Here is a 20,989-nt window from a genome sequence, read left to right as displayed (position 1 = left end):
AGCACTATGCCTACAGCTTGGAGAGCTGCCTTCAGGGTCATGGCTCCATGGGCTGAATAGCTGCCTGAAAGAAAAGACCGTTATTTTTTTCCAAGACAAATTCAACTCTTTAAATAGCCAGTGAACTTTAAATCACTAATTATACCTAGGAAAAAAAAATGCTCCAATTACTTTTAAATGAACTTTGTAGGCATGTGTTTGTTCTTTACTAAGAAGTCAATGGTTTGCCATCATGGCTTAGTCTATTTCAAGAAGAGAGAAGGCTTTGTTTCCTTAAACAATTGCATGTGTTCCGTGTGCCATAAGGCAGCATGGAGTGGCAGGTAGGAGCAGGAACCTGAAACCAAACTGGCTAGGCTTGATTCCAATCTTGGGAAAGTGACTTAACCAATCCAGGCCTCAGTTTCCTCACCTGTAAAACCAAGATAACAGTACCTACCCTCCTAGGGATACCATAAGGATTAGATGAGCCAATATATGTAAGGTGTATAGAGCAGTACCTGGCTACAGTAAATGTTCGTTAAATAGGGTCACAAGCAGAGAGAGGCATTAATGTACTTCCTTAAATTTCCCAACTCTTGAAGAATTGTAACTGAAATGATTCTACTTCTCCAACCCTTAGTGGTCACCTTCCCTTTAATTCTTCTCTGAACAGCCAACCGGAATCCCTACAGAAAAAAAATACTACATATCTGGAACAAACATTTTACCAAGTAATACAAACACATGCATACACTGTGTTCAGATATGTACATATCTGAAACAAAAGTTGTACCGTCAATATTTACCCTTACTACATGTGACCGTCTGGCATGCATATGTTCCATTTCATTTTCTCTCAACTAGTCATAACCTACCATATTGATTTCACTAACCTGCAATTTGAAAAATAATGCACTAAAGAAACTTCTTACTTCCATCAAAATGGCAGTTTCCTAGTTCCAACAACTTTAAGATACAGACTGCAATTGCTGGCAACTTTAAATAGAATTTTGAACCCAATATATTACAGTAGTTTTATATGTACATATATAAATATATATGTTACCTCCGCAAATTATTAGCTGTTTAACTGTATGAAAGTGACTTCTCTTAGTTTTCTTTTCTGCTGAGGTAATACCTACCTTCTAGAAATTTTATAAAAATTTAAAAAGAAGCTATAAAATATCTGGTATTCTTTAAGGGGCAGCTATTATAATTACTGGCTGTTACCAAGGACTACACAGATTCTCAAGAGTGGTTCTCAAGGGGTGCCTGGGTGGCTCAGCTGGTTAAGCATTTGCCTTTGGCTCAGGTGATGATCCCAGGGTCCTGGGATCAAGTCCCACATCAGGCTCCTTGCTCAGTGAGAAGCCTTCTTCTCCCTCTGCCTGCTTTTCCCTTTGCCTGCCACTCTGCCTACTTGTGTGCATGCTCTCTCTCTGACAAATAAATAAAATCTTTAAAAAAAATAAACATAAAAAGCAGTTCTCAATCATGGAGGATTTTAAATATACAGATGCCTGAACCTCCCTCCACACTTACTGAATCTCCCAAAATGGGGACTAGGTGAGAGAACACAGAGGGTCAGATTGCCAAATCAGGTTCAACAGGAATTGTGGCTCTTACCCAGTACCCAAAATAAATAATGACTCAAAGGATAGAGACAACAGCAAAATACAAGGCAAGCAGTCTGTCCTTGGAGGGGTCTGAAACCATCAGGTAAATACCCTTCTTTACCTGTGTGGATGCACGTTGGTCCATACTGAACATGAAAGATATAAGCAATAAAGTGCACTGTCTGAACAAAAAAGGAGCGTTTTGGTTATGGAACATCTGCTTTTTATACCCCATTAATTACACAGCTCACATGATATTTTCCAGCAAGCTGTGACTCATAAATTCAAAAATTCCAGGTTTATTTACATTAAGCAACCTAGTCAAACCTGCTTCATCCTGCTAAAAATATTCCACAGGTAAGGACTCTCTAGCTAGTCAATACCATTATTACTGTGTTTGCCAGCAGGTCAGTCATTAGCATGTTTACAAAGGACCTGATGGAAATCTTTCCTTCTCAATAGGTGATACTAATTATAGGGATTGGAACCACTGAACTATACCTTTTCCAGTTCCAATCTAGCATTTCAAAACTTACATGAATAAAAGTTGTTTTGAACTAAGACAAGTAGGGGTTGATATTCAGAATGACCCAAAAGCCCTAGGGCAGTATTAAGCTTTAAATAGCTGAAATTGATCTTTAATTGGCTTAAACCTGCCCTAAGGCTCTGGCAGTCCCTCTTTTATTTCATTTTATGAATGAGGAAATTCAAGCAGTAATAGTTTGACGTTGCTTATTTATGTTTTTTAGGGGTTTTTGGTGGGGGACTGTTTCTGGACATGATAAAACAGCAAATGCAGTCTTCCAAGTGTCCATAACTCAAAACTATTTGAGCCTTGTTTCATATAGTACGCACTGTAATATGCTGTAGTATATTTATTCAAATAAAACAGTGTATTTAATCTGTGTTTTTGCAGATATTCCATTGACAGAAGCAGTGATCCTGGAAGATTCTTCTATGTTGACATTACAACAGGTGCCCTAATGACTGCAAGACCCCTTGATCGAGAGGAGTTTTCCTGGCATAATATCACTGTCCTTGCTATGGAAATGAGTAAGAAACACAATAAACTGGTCTCCATAACATGACAAAATATAAGCATTGTAGAATGTGGAAGCTTCTAGAGCTTGTTATATTTTTTATGGGAAGAAACAGAAATTAGTTTATGCAAGTGAGTGAATGCATTCACTTCAAATACTATCTCCTATATACCTAGTCCTGTGCTAGAGATTAAAAAAAAAAAACACTATGCAAAAGCAGTACAAAAAATAGCATCCTTAAATCAAGGAGCTAGACTTCTATATGAAAAGAGGGACAATTCCTGAGAAATCTAAGAGATTTTCAATCTTTAATAAAGATTGGGAATGTACAAATAGCATTGTCGGGGAGCCAAGTATTCCTGTCCCCTTCAAGGGTCCTTCTAGCTGGACTAAGAATCAAATTGACAATGAGAAAGATTAACCAAAGAAAATCAAATTTAACATGCATACATATGGGCAATGCACACAGACATAAAAATTCCAAAGACAGGCAAAATGAGGTATGTATGTCATTCTGAACTAGGAAGAAGGGGGTAGGAGTTTGGGATTTCAAAGGAAAGAAATGAATTTCATAGGATGATAACAGCAGATGTTTGGTAATCAGAGGTTTGCCCTACCATACAGATAGGTCACTCAGATAAAATTTATCTATTAATAACCCTTATTCTGACGGAAAAAAAAAAAAACAATTTAGATACTTCTGTGTGGGTTAAGGGAATGACAAAAGTTTCTCTTGAACCCTCAGGGCCTCAAGTACCTTCAGCTCAAAATAATCCACATGCCAAAAATGGCACATGATGGGGGGGAGGGGACTGTCCTGAACCCCTTCAGTGTAAGATATTATTACTGGATGAAAGAAAGCATTTATAACATATCACCCTTACCACACACATACATACACACAAACATGGATACAAGAATTTGAGACATCTTACACTAAAAAGCAGATTTAGGGACATAAACTTAAAAAAGAATGAAAAACTACTAAAAACTAGATTAACATATTATAAACTTTACAAAAATTAGATTATTTACTACTACATTCAATTTTTTTTCCCTAACACTTAGTGATGGTAAAGGTTCAGGGAAATGCAGACCCTAATGTACTGGCAAAACTATGTCCAACCATTCGGGGGGAAGGGGGGCAATTGGGCAATTAAGCTTTTGTATTAAGATTCTCCAAACTATTCATACTCTCTTTCTCAAGAGTTCTACTTCTAATAACTATCCTGAGGAAATAATCATAGATATCAACAAAGATCTATGTACCAAATGTCTACTGCACTGTTATTTTAACATAGGGAAAAAAATGGAAATTACCTAAAAGTCCCTATAATAGGGGTCTGCCTAAGTAAACTGTGGTACAACCGTACAATAAAATGAGACTATCAAGCAGTTATTAATATACATGTTTTCAAAGTATTTTTCAATGACACAGGATAATACTGCCCTAAAAGTTCTAAATCCAACTTTTAAATTTTGCTTTATTGCAGTGTGTGTGTGTGCGTGCGTGTGCATGTGTGTGTGTGTGTGTGTGTCTCCATATTTTTGGACACACGTAGTATTACATATATTATATAATGGATATCTCTGGTAGTAGGATTGGAGATCATATGAATCCTGACATTTTGGGGGGATTTTCATTATTCCTTCTATAAACTAGTACCACAGTTATAATGGAAAAAAAATTAAATATTTCAGCACTTTTGGTAACCAGGCAATAGAAATATTTAAGAGGATAACATAGGAGAGCACAGATATTTTTGGGAAAGAAAAGAAAATATAAATCAGAAGAATAAGGCATTCTGAGATTTTATAAAATTACATACTAAGAATAATCTGTGTCTTATAATTTCTATTTTATCTTCTTGGGATGTGATCAAAATAAAAAAGGACAGGAGGGGCATTCCTGGGGCTGTGAAATTGTTCTTGTGTGGCAATGCCAAGCAAAAGACAGACCAAAAGACACATTTCCCCAGGGGTGACTATGTGTAACTTCTCCTGCCCCAGCCAAAGACACAGATTTGGTGTGTGTTTGATCCTATAATATCCCCTTAGTCCCTAAGCAGAAATAAATGTGCAGTGTTATCTGTGTCCCCGTGAAGAACTTGAAACCTTCTGAAATATAATTCAGAGAACTGATTATTCTACAGGAATAAAGCCAAGCAATGCCACGCAGTATGCATCCAGTTAGCAATGGGCTGTTTTCAAGCCCAGAATACAGAACTGACCTGTCTTTAATTTCAGAACCTGAAGCCTGAGCCAAGTGAGAGATTCAAACCCTCTTTTTAAGCTGCATTTTGTGATACCTGTCCGCCCTCAGAGTTATACTCTTCTCCTCATCCTCCCGACATCGCACACTCTCTCACACACCTCGGTGTGCCCACACGCCTTGTGTTCTGACCTCACTCGTATTAGGCAGCACATGCATCCTATGCTTCTCTTGCCATTTCCAAGTTCTTTATCCATTCCTTTAAAAAAACAGTCCAACAAGAAAAATACCTATTCCAGCAAAGAGCTGTCTGGTACTACCTAACCCTCACCTTTGGTTTTCTCTGTGTTCTCTTTAGACAATCCTTCCCAGGTTGGAAGTGTTTCCATCACAATCAAAGTCTTAGATGTGAATGACAACGCTCCAGAATTCCCCCGATTCTATGAAGCTTTTGTGTGTGAAAATGCCAAAGCAGGGCAGGTAAAGCAATTTGTGAGGCGTGCACATTGGTTCACCTCCAACATACAGAAATGACTGCTACAGATAACCAAATTTGCCACCAAAGAAATTTAGACTCCAGAAACTAACAGTTCACAAAAGGGTCCCCAACTTCCATTCATCATGTTGCAACAGTTTATTCGTTAGGACAACCATATGGAGCCCCCATTACATTTTATGATCTCAACAATGCTTTGATGGTAGCTTGATTCACAGGCTGGCCTGAAGTTATCTACCCATCCTGTAACTGAACAACATAGTACCAACTGCAGTAACACGTGCTCTGGGTCCTACGAGCGAGGGACCGTGAAGATCAGAAAACTCTTCTTTTTTCCTCACTTTAGCACTAATACCTGAAAATACTTGCAGTAGGGAAGCTTTATTTTTTGTATCTTCCCACCTCCCTTTCTTAACTTCTGACAACAGGTAACTTATTTAGGAACTGCCTGCCCTATTCTCAGAATGCTTTGTTACCTTGAATACCTACACTCTCCTCCCTCAATTAAAACACAATTTTCATAATGCTGCTCATGTCAGGTCAATTTTAAGAAGGAAGGAATCTGAAGAAACAAATTTCTAATAATTTGAAACAACCACAGTTCTATAATCTGCAAAGACATATTTGTATATTTTTTAAAGTATGCTTTTAAATGTAAATGAATAATTTGGTTGATCAAATTCCAAGTGGTATAACTAAGAAACATCCAGAACTCTGCTTGGAGTGGCCATGTATTCATGCATATTTTGGGCTGCTGCCCACCCTGTACCCATCCTTTCATACCTCAGAGCATAGGCCATGTCCTGTTTTCTGCTCCTGCTTTTGTAAGATACTTTCTTCTCTGCCTGTGACCCAACAGATCCCCTAACAGTCCTAATTTCTTCCCTCAAAGTATATTCTTCCCTCAAAGTGGATTCTGGTAGTAAGGCAAATAGATCAGGATAGTTTTAATATGAAAGTTATGAGTCTGTGAAGTGCATATCTATAAGGCAAGGATTCATGGTTTGGTAATTCAGGCAGATTTTGCTTTCATTTCTCTTACTCACCTAGAACATGACATCTTGCTGCACAGAGACTAGTTATACAACCAAAACTTATATTAACATCCTATACTCACCAAAGATTAAGTCAACACATCTTCACCTTTCTAACTCAGTCAAAAGAAGAAATGATTCACATCTGCCACGGGGGGGGGGGGGGATGTCCTATAATGATTCTCATCTAAATTCTCTCATCCATTGATTCTTGAAACTCAGTGCAATGGTCTATAGCACTCCTAAAAATTTTTTTCATTAAGCCTGGAATAATTCTACTTCCACATCTATTGAATTTCTAGGAAGATCTGAAACATTATGCAGATAATAAAAGTTACAATGCTGACTTTATGGTGTAAGAAATTATCTGTGTTATTATAAGGAAAGAAAGGAGGTATAAAAACTACATGTACATGCTTGCAGTTATATAAAATTATGCCTACATGTGAACTAAGACATGTAGGGGGCAGGATGCAAAAACAGCAATAGTTTTTGTGCTATGGTAGTTGAGCTTTGAGTAAGGGGGTTTGGACCTTTATTTTAATAATTTTTGTTTTATATTATAACAATGTCATATATATTACATAAATTATGACATAAAACTTTGTTTTATAAGACCTTATGACAAATATATATGATGAAGCTAATTATTAATCTACATTATAAAGAAGGTGATGAGCAGCACATGAATTAAACTCCCCTCTCCCAGAAAATGAAGCACTTACTTTCCTAAAGGTCTTCAGAATAGAAGTTGCATTCTGCCAGGCCAACAACACTTTAACTACCTATCTTGGGGGTTTCTTTGGTGTTTTGGGTTTTTTTTTGAAGAATTTATTTATTTATTATTTAGAAAGAGAGTGTGGCCAGCGTGTGTGAGTGGGAGGAAAGGGTGAGGGTGAGCTGAGAGAGAATCTCAAGGTAACTCTCTACTAAGCACAGAGCCTAACACAGGGCTCAATCTCACGACCCCATGATCATGACCTGAGCTGAACCAGGAGTCAGACACTCAACCAACTGAGCCACCCAGGCACCCCTAACTACCTCTCTTGTTTTTGGAGCACACACACACACATCTCCCATTTCTACATTTCTAAATACACCTTTTTTTTTTTTAGATTGTATTCATTCATTTGAGAGAAACAGAGCATGAGCAGGCACTGGGGGGGGGGGGAGCTTTGGGGGAGGGGAAGGGATATGAAGACTCTGCACTTCCAGCAGAGCCCAACATGGGGAGCAATCCCAAGACTCCAAGATTGAGTCAGATGCTTAACGGACTGAGCCCCCCAGGCACCCCTTTAAATATACCTTGTAATGGCCTATCAGGCAGCCCTTTGAAGCACAGTTTATTTGTGACTTGAAGTTCAGGTCATGAGCCACAAGTCTGTCACATTTATCATCTTTAGCCCACAATACTAAAAATCCTACCCCTTGATTTTGGCTCTGGGATATGTTTTAAAGATTTTCAAAAGCACACAGCTCAGTAGGCATGTGTGGTTTATAACGCATCAGGTCTCCTTGCGTTAGACGTGTCAGGTACTGTTGTCAGCTGTGTGTCTGCCAAGTCGGGGTATGTGCTTTCCTCCTAGCAAGCAGCCAAGGAGGCCCATAAAGAAATCAGATGGCATACTTGGCGATGGCTAAAAGCAGAATGAAACTGGCTGAGCAGAATATTGCACGGCAAGTGGGACTGAGAATGAAGTCTGACCTGCCAGGAGAGTGGAGAGCAGGAGAGTAGCCCATTGTGTTCCCAACTGTTGCAACCAAATTTGCCATCAAAAAAACTCAGACCCCAGAAACTAACCCAGCAAGGCAGTGTCTTCACTCACTTATTCTTTAAAAGCCCTGTAACCAACCAGTCCTATGCCTCAAGCCCCCATCTCACCACTACGTATATAATTTCACAGGTCAGATATTCTGAAATGACTTCCACAACTATGTTTGCCTCATACATAATCACCTATTTATAACATTCATCAAGAAATATGTTTTGTCAGGGTGCCTGGGTGGCTCGGTCAGTTAAGTGTCTGCCTTCGGCTCTGGTCATGATCATAGAGTCCAGGGATTGAGCCCTGCATCGGGCTCCCTGCTGAGTGAGGAGCAGTTTTGTGGTTGTTTTTTTTTTTTTTTTATCATGGCCTTCATAACTCTCATGGCAAACTACTACTTTGAAAAGCACTGTGGAAAAGGCAAAGTTTGGGCCAAAGAGCTCAAGAGAAAGCCATCCCTTCTTTTGTTCTCTTCAACCCCAAGCTCTGCTTCTGACTCTAGTCTGTTCCATACATCCCACTGTAGGTCTTGGGCTCTACACCTTTCCTAGCTCCCCTTCCAGCCAACAAAAAGCAACAGCCCTGTGACCCAACCCCTCCCATCTGAGTTCATTAACCTGATGCAGTAGATGTTGATGTGTCTATTTCTCTTCTAGGTATTAGTCATTTTTAAATAGAGGCTTCTCAAAGATAGCAAATTGACCCTGAAATATTAACCCAAATGTTAAGGTTAAGTAGGTGAGGTGGGAGAATGAAAAACTGGGAGACCAGCAGGACCTTGTGGCAACTCACAGGTTTTTTTAGCCAATCTTCTAGTTAGATTGCTTAAAAATGACTAGTTTTGGTGTGAGAACTTGTTATGTTCTCAGGCTTAACGCCTGAGGTATTCAAATAGCATTCACCATGTGCCTGTGAATGTATTCAGGCCCAACAATAAAAACCAAAATTCAGTCCTGAGTTGTGTGATGGCACGGTACTTTCCACTAAGTTTCAGGATGTCCTGCTCATCAGGGAAAACAATCCACTATTGGATTTCAGGGTTTAGGATCCCACCAGACCCTGCAGATTTTTCTTTCAACTCTGATTCACATGATTTCATGTCACTCCCACAGCTGATCCAGACAGTGAGTGCAGTGGACCAAGATGACCCACACAATGGTCAGCACTTCTACTACAGCTTGGCTCCGGAGGCTGCTAACAACCCCAACTTCACTGTTAGGGACAACCAAGGTAATCAGGTGGATAGGCGACTGTCAATGCTTTTCTATAGACTGGGCTGGATACTTTCGGTTACTATACCATGCAAACAGCCGTCAAAGGTCACCTGCCCTTTAGTAGCAGTGAAGACATTAATGCTAATTTGTAATGTCTTTAAAAGCTTTGTTTTAACAGATGAAAGACAAAGAATGTCCTCTGCTGATTCTGAAACTTTCAGTTAATCAGTTCACAAATGTTTTAGAGTTGGCTCTGCGTGAGACAGTGTGCCAGGCACGCAGGCAAAAGCCCTCCTTCATTCCCCCAGGTAACAGCCATGTCTGTATGCTCTATAACTGTCGGAAGAATCTGAGAAAAACGATAGAAATTGAACTAGATAAAGAGAAAAACCTGAGGGAACATTTCTGAGCAAGCATCAAAGGGGACAACAGTGAAAAGCTCCCAGAATAAAAGGGAAAGAAAGGCTAAAATGACAAAGGACAAACACAGGATCACAGAGTGTAGCTCTGGCACTGAAATAACTTTATCACTTTAGAATGACTTTAAAAAGACAGAGCCAGGTGGGGTTCCCTATTCCAGAAACCACTCCCCACTACAACTTAGCTGGAATGGAATTCTAGACCTCTCTTTTTGCAGTAAGCATTCTGATCGGCTAAGAAATGTACAGACCTAGCACACTCTTCACTGGGCACAGATGGGGAAAGGAAAGACTTCTGTTCTCTTGTCAAATGATTTTCAAAGAAAGATCAGAAAAAATCATTTAAATCTGTCAAGGGAACCCCTTCTGTTACTAACTCTGCTACTTGCTGTCTGACCTTGGGGAAAGAGGTCATCACTTCTCCGGGCTTTACTAGCCTCATTCTTATTCCAATTCTAAAATACTAATTGCCACTGTGTAACAATCTAAACAAAGGGTAACAAAAAGTCATGATTAGGCCTGCCTGGTCTTAGTCTCAAACATCAATTATTTGAAACTTTAAAGTATTAATTCCACCCCATGTGATATTCTGCCATTAACACTTGAGACTATTAAACCTGTTTTCTTTTAAATGGAAAACATTCCTCCAAGTCTTTCCTTTAACCTACATGTTATCGTAAAATCACTATGATAATTCTAGAAGGGAGGGTAATATATAATCTAAATCATAACAACAGAAGTACTACAATTAAACATCCAGATCTTTTTATTGGGTCAAATTTTGAACTATTCATTCATCTGCTTCATAGGGAAATCCTTCCTACAAAAAGTGGTTTCAGCCCCCTCAGGGCTGGTTTTACAGCGGAAACGGGGTGGGGGGGTGATAATACATTATACTGTTTCTTCAACTTTTCAGTGAAGCGTCATTCTATTCCTTCACTCTGATATTTGTCAGAATCAACACAGAAACAATATGCAGCAAAATGTTGCAAATTTATTAAATGAGTTTGGACACCAATTCATAGAGCCAACGCTTTAAAAAGATGGGCCACTGGAACACGATGACTATAAAAAGAAATGACTCATTTCTTGGAAGGTTTTCCAAAACAAAAGTCAGCACATTTTAAATAGAAAGAATGAACTCTTAATCTCCTCGTGTCAATTTATCCCATGAGTATTTTCTACTGAGGCTCATTAAAAAATTGACCAACATCTGATTTGGTGATCTACTGTCAGGACCCCAACTTCCGTGCCCAAAACATGATATCCTTTTATGAACAAAACAAGGCACTATCTCAAGGAGAGCCTTTCTTACTTTTTCTTTTTTATCCCCAAAACATTATTAAAAAGATTGTGTGTATATAGCATTCTGCAGTTTCAAATACATTTTCCCATACTTTGCTTTATTTAATATTTACAATAACCCTCTAAGGTTACAAGGAAGTCACTAATCCCTCTGATTCTCACTGTCTCATTTGATAGATAAGGAAAGAAAGCAAATGGCCCACAATCAGAAAGTGAGTAAGCATTAAGGCTGGGACCGGAAGATGGGGGAAAAAAAGGAAAAAGGAAAGAAAGAAAAAAGGAAAAAGACTTTGCGTCACCTTGGAAACTAATATTGTTTCCAAATGGGTTACTAAAGCCCGACTCATCATATTCAACAAAAACTCTGCAAGTGGCTACTCTGCAAGTGGCCAGAACCCTTCTAAGACTAAATCCAGCAAGGCAGTGCTCTGGTCTTTTTTCTTTTTCTTTAACCTTAAATAATTCTAAGATCAAGAAACATCATGTACAGTACTTGATTAAATGATGATGTAATACTTTTATGAAACTCAACTCTGGTCAAGCATTCTAAAAGTCTTACAACACGGCCTTGATTAAACTGAAAAATAAAAATAAAACAGATTTCTGTTTGAGAAAAACATGGTTTCTGGAAAAACAATTAACACTGTCAAACAGAATTAATAGTACTTAGCTACTAAATCTGGAAAAACAGAAAAACAGATGGGTTGTACAGTAGGTAGAAATATTAATATAATCCTCAGGTTGGCAACCGGTTGCTATCTTCCTCCACGGAGAAGCAAATAAAAGAGGAAAAGGGCCTGTACCAAAGCAAGAAAGGATTTCCATTGGCTGGGTAATTTTCAAGAGTTAAAATCACTACACCAAATAAGCAGTTACACAGCAAAATGTAAGAAATGTATACTTGGAGTCAGAGAGATCAGAGCTCAAACCTCAGCTCTGCTACTAAGTTAGTAACTTTCAACAAATTATATCATTTCTCTAGGCCTTAACTCACCCCCTGTAAAAGCGTCAGATTATCGCTATCTCATCAAATGTGAAAATTAATCACTGCTATTGTGAAAAGGCAGGGCAAGAAGGAAGTGGAAAAGCTAATGAAGGGATAATGTATTCATCAGAATAGGCTACCCTATGCTGCGGAACAAATAACTCCAAAATTCCAGTGGCTTAACACAACTAAAATTCATTCCTTGCTCACATAAAACCAATTGTGGGTCTGAGCAACAAGGACAGCTGTCCATGTAGCTCAGTGTCCCAAGTTGCGTGGCTCTCCATCTTAAACGTTCTTGTATGGTATCACACCAAGGCAACAGAACACAGAGAAACACATACCAGCTATTATTACATGCTTCTGCCTGGAAGTGACACAAATCGCTTTTGCTTATTTTTCATTATCAAAAGCAAATCATAATAGACATGCCAAAATTTAAGAAGGTAGAAAAGTATAATCCTTTATTATGCCCAAGAAAAGAAAGGAGAACCAGAAATATTGAAAATTAACAATGTTTACTTTGGTTAGGCTGTCAGAAGTTTTTGTGAAGTTCTAGACTCTTCCTTGTGAAATGTAAAACACATTCGAAGGACCTTCCATGTTGATGCTAGCTTTGAGAGTCACTGCTTCCATGTCCTATCACATCTCTCAACTTTTTTCCTCTCCTGAAAATGATCTGAACTTTGCAAAAAATATATGACTTATAATTCAAACCCACTCAAAGAAACTTGAAAACACAGATTAAAAAAATAAAAGATCCCAGAACACTACATTAGGCAAATATAAATATAAATACACACATACACCCCACCTTTGTGGAAACACATCAAATAATTCTGCTACTCCCCTTTAAAACTAGAGGGGAAAAAAAACTAGTATTGCTGATCAGGAATGACTTTTCACCAAGTTCTTATTAACTGTGTCACCTTAGACCACAAGTAGGGGGAAATAACAGGGTGTATCACGTGATTAGGGGATTTCAAATAAGCTTCTGCTAAATGAGCAGGTTCTTCAGAAAGCACAGGAGGAGCTGGTGACTGCATTTCAGAGGCATTAAAAGAAAATAGCGAAAGACATGAATTCCAGTCAAAGTGGCAAAAATAAGCAACCTGCCACAGTCAAGCGGGCTCCTCAGCATTCTTTTTCTGGAGGCACAAAGCAGCCCCAGGGCCTTGGACAGCTGCTGAGTGGGAACAAACAGGGCCCACAAGTGGCCAGTGATTGTTCATTCCTATCAAGCTTTCATCGGAACATTTCAGTTAGATCTGAAGTCTAACGGTTCGCCCTGGGCACTTCATGTCACAAAGGGTAAGACAGACTCTCAAAAAGCGTTTCTGTCTTAGGCCTCAGGATTTTGCCTGGAAGCGTACACAAATCCATGGTTTCTGAATTCAAATGCTGATCCCGACAAACCAGAGGTGGCCATAGCTAACCGCCTCCAAGGACTGTTTGACGCTCCCTCTCCAGCCTTCCCACATCCCACCCCGGCCCTCTTGCTTTCCTCAATCCAAGAAATTAATGCACTTGTTGGTTCTTCCAGTTCCTTCTTCCCTCCCACTTTTCCTCTCCCTTTTTTCAACCCTGGAATCCCTGTTTTCTTCAGATAACACTGCCCGGATTCTCACCAGGAGGTCTGGCTTCCGGCAACAGGAGCAGAGTGTCTTCTACCTGCCTATCCTGATAGCAGACAGCGGGCAGCCGGTGCTGAGCAGCACGGGCACGCTGACCATCCAGGTGTGCAGCTGTGACGACGACGGCCACGTCCTGTCCTGCAGCCCCGAGGCCTACATGCTCCCTGTCAGTTTGAGCCGGGGTGCCCTCATCGCCATCCTGGCCTGCATCTTTGTCCTCTTAGGTGAGCAAGTGGCTCCCTTCTCTTCTGTGGGGTCCTGCAAGTACTTACTTAGCTACCATTCTAACACAGGTGCTCAGAACCGGTTTTCTATGCCACGCTTATTAAAAAGGTGCCAGAGTAAGGCTGGGAAAGAATAAAGAAACTGAAGATAGTCCCTTCCTTCAAGGAACTCATGGCCTCTTTGACCAGACCAAAGCAAATATATTTGTCAAGCATCTACTATGGGCTGGGGTACCATTCTAGGTGCTGGGATTAATAAAGCAGACACATTCCAGCCTTCACAAAGCTTACTTCAGAGCTAAGCGAGTTCATTTTGACACCACAGAATCAACATGACAATTTTGGGCAGGATACGATATACACCTCTTCTAACACCTTCATTTCGGATAAGTAGTAGCTAAATCACAAAGAGAGAGTGACAGGCCCAAGGCCAAATGTCAGAGGCAGAGCCAGAACTGAAATGCAGCAGACCCTACACTGTCCATCCCTGTATTCGAGTGGTAAGGCTCTTGTCCTAAATGTTCATCCCCCAAATTCTGGAGGTGGTAGGTGTTACAGAGAAGGACAGGGTATCCTGAAGGGACGGGAGACAAGGGTAGATGCCATTTTAAACAAGGTGGTCAGGGAAGGCCTCCCTGATAAGGAGACCTTTGAGCAAAGACCTGAGAGAAGTGACAGAGTGAACCCCATGGCTAACTGGGAGAATAAGCTATTGGGGGCGTTAGCACCCGTCCGAAGCACTGTGACCATCTAACGAGGAACAGTGACTACACAGGGCTGATGTGCCACTGACGGTAACATAAAAGATGCGACGACAGGCTAGTGAGAGCGCACTAGTGAGGGAGAGGATCCTTTATTTCTCTGCTCAAATCATACAGCAAGACAGCCACCCATCTCCCTTGCACATAAGGCCATCTGAGCAATTGTTTTTGAACTCAACACTCAAAAACAAACAATAAAACACCTCAACTAACTCTGAAAACCACAAAAATATCTGTACATATATCCCAACTCTTCTGATTGAATTAATTCATTGCACACATATTTTGTTTAGAAAAAAGCAGACTTAGTAAATATCACTCAATATGAGAGAAATCCTACCATTCTATGAGGGAAAAGAATAGAGCCCTGGGGATTCAAATTAGAATAGGCATGCAGATATCCATGTAACCCCTTGACCCCAGGTTTACCTCTGCACCAAGAGACTGAGTCAGACCAAAGACAGAAGGTCCCGACTGCAAAATGTCAGCACTTGATTGAATTTCTAGGTAGGTCTGTGGAATATGCTTCTCAAAAAACATTTACAAATACCACATATGATTTGATTTGGTTGTTTTAGTTCAGTGCTATATGAAAAGGGAAGTAATATAAATAAGTAACTTTTCTAAATCCTCAGATCCCTGGATCAGAGAATTGTTACAGTTTCTGGTCCCGGTCTGCATTGACAAACACCCTCCTGCAATTCCCTGAGTGTCCATAAGATGGCATTGGGAGTCCTTGAGTGCAGAACAGAATAAGGTACAAGATGCCTTTGAAGAAACTTGCTCCTAGGAGAAATTTCCAACCTGACTGTTCCTACTTCTGTCTTTGGAAAATGTCTGCATTATAAGTTCATCCTTGCCCACAAAGAGTAGAAAAAGCCATCATTACAGAAAGATTGATTTAAAAAGACTGGCACAGAGAGGCTCTCAAGCCAGAAATGGTGTGCAAGGGGCGATTTATACTGTGCCTCCCAAACCCATCATGTCTTAGCTTTTGAATTGTACGGAATAGTTTTCAGGAGCTAAACTGAGCAGAGCTTTATATGCAACTTTATATAAAATGTTCATAATTTTAAGCACTCTTATTTCTAAGAATGCACATCCTAAATAAAATATAATTCATAAAACTGAGTAAGATTGAATTGTAATGGATTTGCCAACAAAATGCTACATTTTGTGGACAATTAAATAAACATACTAATCTCGACTTTAAAGGTTTTTTTCCATGTCTCTAGTATATATCTAGTTCCTGGAAAATCTCATAGGCCCTACGCACTGTGCCTATAATAGCTAAAGAATAAACATCCCTAGAACTGATTCTCTTCTGTCAGGGAAGCCTTTCAGTTGAATAGCACCATGTTTCCCAGAATCTGATTTTCAGGGCATTATCCAATACCTGTTCTTTAAATCAGAGTATCAAAAAAATAAGATATATGTAAGATATTTATAAGATAAATGTAAGATGGACCAATTCTATAAACTGCCTAATTCTCTATCATCAGAAGTCTTTCTGGCCGGTATCCAAAGACTTTTCTAATTTTGCTTCCTAGCATTTTCTTAAATACCACCCCTACCATTCCAATATCATCTGTGTGAAGGTTTTTCAGTCCCCTAGGAAGAACTGCCCAGCCCTGCTTCTGTATTCTCTTTGCAACACTTATAACCCTACGATAGCCCTTATCACTGCCTGATTTGTATTAATCATCAGGGTCTATAATCTCCTTAGATTACAAGTTTATAAATCCGAAAATCATGTCATATTCAATGTTGTTTCTCTGTTGCTTTCCATAGTGTCTAAAAAATATTTGAGTTTAGTAACTGTTACTCAGCCCCACAAACACAGCATGTTCATTTAGAATCCCATTTATCCAGCCTGCATCCACCCAGATCACACCCCAGCCTCCCACACCCAGTTTAAGCCCCCACTTCCTTAAAGCCCTATTAGTCCACTTCTCTGAAATCTCACAATTGGGTAGAGTCCATGAGTCATATTTTGGCACACAGAGAAAATATACTAAAGAGTATATAACTGTTTCCTGTGCATGCATTTTGTCACCGAAGCTATTTGGGGAATTATTAGGTATTAACATCATCAACTGCAATTTACAAAAAGCACACTCTATATCCAATTTTTTTAAATCATTACGGTGAATTTTTTAAGTCAGTTCATAATTTTACTAGGCATATGACTGAACTCCATTTTTCTCCCCCTTGGTAAACTGCAGTTTTATTTTGCAGTGTTGTCAAGTTGTTACCATTCACCAGCTGTAACAAAGCACATCAGAAAAAAAAAAAAAAAATCAATAGCAGTTCTACAGCTAAAACCTCAACACACTTCCTGGAAAACATTTTCAGTCACAGGAGATAAACAGTTCAATGGAATTATCTCTATCTCTCCTTTAAACCCCAGTGAACACATCCTGGAAAAAAAATACATTTGTTGGGATAAAATTTTATCCAAACCTGCAAGGGCACATCTAACAGTGTGGAGCTTCTTTGATAACGTGATGAATTATATAAAATGTCACTGCTCATTCCCTCCCTTCCATGAACATCACTGGATCCAGAGTCACAACCAGCTAACAGAAGGCTTTCTGAGGAATCGGAGTTTATTGGAAAAGAGTGATCACTTATGCTCTCTTCTTTTTTGAAAGAGGCATAAAAAGACTAAGACTTTGATTCATACTTAATCTATATGTCTCTATGCATATGTATTAATATGTGATTACATTTACAGAGTAGAATCCTACTAAGATACTATGTAAAAAAGCAGGATTCCACCTACATAGTAAGATTTCCACGTTATCAGAAATATATACTCATCCTTATATGGCCAGAGGACATTGTCTGATCCTTAGCATAGACTCCACAGCACGCCCTAGTGCTTTCTGCTTAATGGGATTTAATTTTGGGGTGGCTCAGTGTACACACACACCCACACAATTTCAAAGCAGCAAGCTGATGCAAAGAAACTTCATATGCAACCTCTAACTGAACCACCTGGAAAAAATATAGGGCTTCGTTTGCCTACAAATTTTCAATCTGACCTCGCAGAGTGAGTGAGAACGAGGTAGACCCTGTGGTTTAAAATATCCAAATGCTGTCTCTGAGCTCAGCACTCAAAGAACTCTTCCCATACCTGTGGTTAATCATGGCTACTTCAAATCATGGCACACACCTCCAGGTCTCTTGGGTAAAGATCCTGTCTCTTTGTTCCCGGCAGTGCTGGTGCTGCTCATTCTGTCCATGAGGAGGCACCGGAAACAGCCGTACATCATCGATGACGAGGAGAACATCCATGAGAACATAGTCCGCTACGATGACGAGGGCGGCGGCGAGGAGGACACCGAGGCCTTTGACATCGCGGCCATGTGGAACCCCCGGGAGGCGCAGGGGGGAGGCGCCCCCAAGACGCGGCAGGACATGCTGCCCGAGATTGAGAGCCTCTCCCGCTACGTGCCTCAGACGTGCGCCGTGAACAGCACGGTCCACAGCTACGTGCTGGCCAAGCTCTACGAGGCCGACATGGACCTGTGGGCCCCGCCCTTCGACTCCCTCCAGACGTACATGTTCGAGGGGGACGGCTCCGTGGCCGGGTCGCTGAGCTCCCTGCAGTCGGCCACGTCGGACTCGGAGCAAAGCTTCGACTTCTTGACGGACTGGGGGCCCCGCTTCCGGAAGCTGGCGGAGCTCTACGGGGCGTCGGAGGGGCCCGCGCCCCTGTGGTGACGGAAGCCGGGAGGCAGGCGCGCGTCCAAACCAAGACGGTCTCGGCGGACGCTCGCCGAAGGTGCAGCCAACCACATGAGCAATACTGTGCTGGAGAGCGAGTAGGGGGTGAGCGGCGAAGAGAGTTCTCTCTGGATCAGCTTTACTTGGTTACATTAAGTTAAGTAATCAAAAGGAAACGCAGGAAGAGGGGGGCAGAAACTCCAATTACCTTTCTTTCCTTTTTTCTTTTTAATTTTTGTGACACTGTATTCAAGGGCTTGGAGTCCAAGGTTAAGTTATGGTGAGCTTGGCTTTTCTCTCCCATTCGCCAAGGCCTTTGTCACTTTGTCACTTTGCCACCACCGAAGACTTTCTGGTCTTAACATACATAGGTGGCAACTGAAGGGAAGTTTGACTCTCATATTCTTTTTTTCTTTTTTCCTCCCTTTTTTTTTTTTTAATCTTACTTTATTCTCCACTTAAGAGTTTTGCTGGCTCATCAAACCGCACAAATCAACCCACACAAAAGAACACTGAAAAATTGTTACTCGGTGAAATTAACCTACTTGTCTTGGGACGGATGGGATTTCTTTTAACCCTTTTGAGACAAGGTTAAGGCGACTCGGCCTTGCATGACGGGTGGGTGGGGGATGGGAGAAGGAAGAGGCATTGACTTTGTGCTCAAGTTTAATGGCTGAACCAAGAGTTGTTGGCATTACAACGAATCCAACTCCATCAAGTTAGAGTGCTCTGTTCTCTCGGCTCTTTAACTGTGCCCCTGCAAAATTGTTCAGATCGAAACCAGAAAATCTGCCTCTTTTGCACTGTAGATGTCTCTTCCATGTGCCAAATGTGAAGATTAGATGCTACAAATGAAAGCCAAATAAAAAGAAGTATCTGATAAAAGCATGGGTTAGAGGGCTTTCCTAATCTGTGTGAGGTCAATCCAAGGGATGTTTACATACTGTAGATAACCTACTTGAACAAAAATCGGTATTATAGAGAATAAATGGATGTAAGAAAATTACATGTATAAGTTTTGTATATTTGTTAATAATTTTGGTAATAAATATGATGTACTGCATCTCAGTACCCTAGCACTTCTTTTAATAAAAGTTAAATAGAAGGGAAAGTCTATTGCACATTTGTTTAATTGCAGAGCACAAAGATGGCCTTGTGATCTTAACCTGGCCTCAGGTTGCTGGGTCTGGAGCTGATTCGTAAGGCAAAGGCAGCAGCAGAGAAGCACGATGCTGTGCTTTCTTTTTCAGTCACTGAACACATGAACGTTATGGTTCCAACTGTTAAGCTTTCCATGAACGCCCTCATACCCCCATCTCTGAAAAGAGTAAAGGATGGTTTGATAATATCAATGATATAAGGGTGAATTGCCCCCATATTTTTCATTTTGTGAGAGGGTTTTCCACGTAGCCACCAAGAAGACAGGCCACTATGCTACTTTTATCTCTGTTCTATTGGCAAATCAAATATATACAAACATGTGTACAAATATGTATATACCAAATCTGTACAGCTCACCAACACTGGATGAGTTCACAGAAGACTGGGGCCATATCTTACTCATCTTTCCTTGCCTCACAATTGGTTGTGAACAAAATAGTTTTCTGTGGGTCTTGTTTATAAAAATGATTCTCAAATTTTAATGGGTGTCAGAATCTCCTGGAACATTTGTTAAATAATAGCTTGTTGGGCCCAACTGCCCCTGGAGTTTCCAATTCAGTTAATCTGGGGCAATTTGCATTTCTAACAGGTTTCTAGGTGGTGCTGATGCCACTGGTCCAGGGATCACACTTTGAGAACCTCTGTTGTATGGCCAGTCTCTCTCACACACAGGAAGATTAGATTATCAACCTACTTGCACTGGGGCCCATTCCATCCATAAAATGGTGTGTTGGGTTTTTGGTTTTTTTTTTTTTTTCCCCAGTATAAAGGACAGTTTGGCAGAAGTGTGTGAGAAGGCTGATGAGGGTCCAGGAGCCAGAAGGATCTGTCTTATGGCCTACTACATGGTACACTAATAGCCAATCAAATTCTTATCATCAAACTTAAGTAGACTAACCCTTTCTTCCCGTGGAAGGCAACTCTCACACATCCTGTATGAGAGTAAGGTGTGATATCAAAATAAATAAACTTAGCAAAGAAAGGAAGAAAGCATGAACTTGAGTCCAAACCAGCCTCTACAACATACCAGTTATTTGAATGTGAGCAAATTAACCCCTATAACATTTTTCCTTTCTGTCACTAGCCCTGAGGATAATTTTGTGACTATCTCACTTTATATTGCATGTATTAAGAACTAGGAACAGCTGTTATCCTAACTACAGGAGGTTATCATGCCCCACATCCTGCAAATTCAGTACCCATGATACTGGGCATGAAGAGATTAAACAACCTCCTGGAGCTTCTGGTCCCTGGGAGGATATTTAATGGTGTGATACAGGAAGTGTGAGAGAAGCATAGAGAAAGATATCCATTTCAGCTCACACTCTACTACGCTGAAAGAGACCCTTCCTCCAAATGAGTTTTAAAATTCCCTTTCCACTGCAACGGTTTACCAGAAATGCTGGTC

General features: G+C 40.4%; 1 protein-coding gene across 1 annotated transcript in view; it reads left to right on the top strand.

Annotated features, from left to right (window-relative positions):
* The window catches only part of CDH20 (cadherin 20), a 49,895-nt gene extending 30,407 nt beyond the window's left edge, over window positions 1-19,488 (top strand). Inside the window, exons 7-11 of the mRNA XM_045790208.2 lie at window positions 2,515-2,651; window positions 5,209-5,330; window positions 9,259-9,376; window positions 13,676-13,927; window positions 17,912-19,488. Coding sequence (XP_045646164.1) covers window positions 2,515-2,651; window positions 5,209-5,330; window positions 9,259-9,376; window positions 13,676-13,927; window positions 17,912-18,417 — 1,135 coding nt within the window. The 3' untranslated portion in view covers window positions 18,418-19,488. The remainder of the gene's footprint in view (window positions 1-2,514; window positions 2,652-5,208; window positions 5,331-9,258; window positions 9,377-13,675; window positions 13,928-17,911) is intronic.
* The last annotated feature ends 1,501 nt before the right edge of the window (window positions 19,489-20,989 follow it).

This window comes from Ursus americanus, chromosome 19, assembly GCF_024610735.1.
Source record: "Ursus americanus isolate L20-20 chromosome 19, mUrsAme1.1.p, whole genome shotgun sequence".
Lineage (NCBI taxonomy): Eukaryota > Metazoa > Chordata > Mammalia > Carnivora > Ursidae > Ursus > Ursus americanus.
Note: the sequence above shows the minus strand (reverse complement) of the source record. Positions and strands in the feature narration are given on the sequence as shown.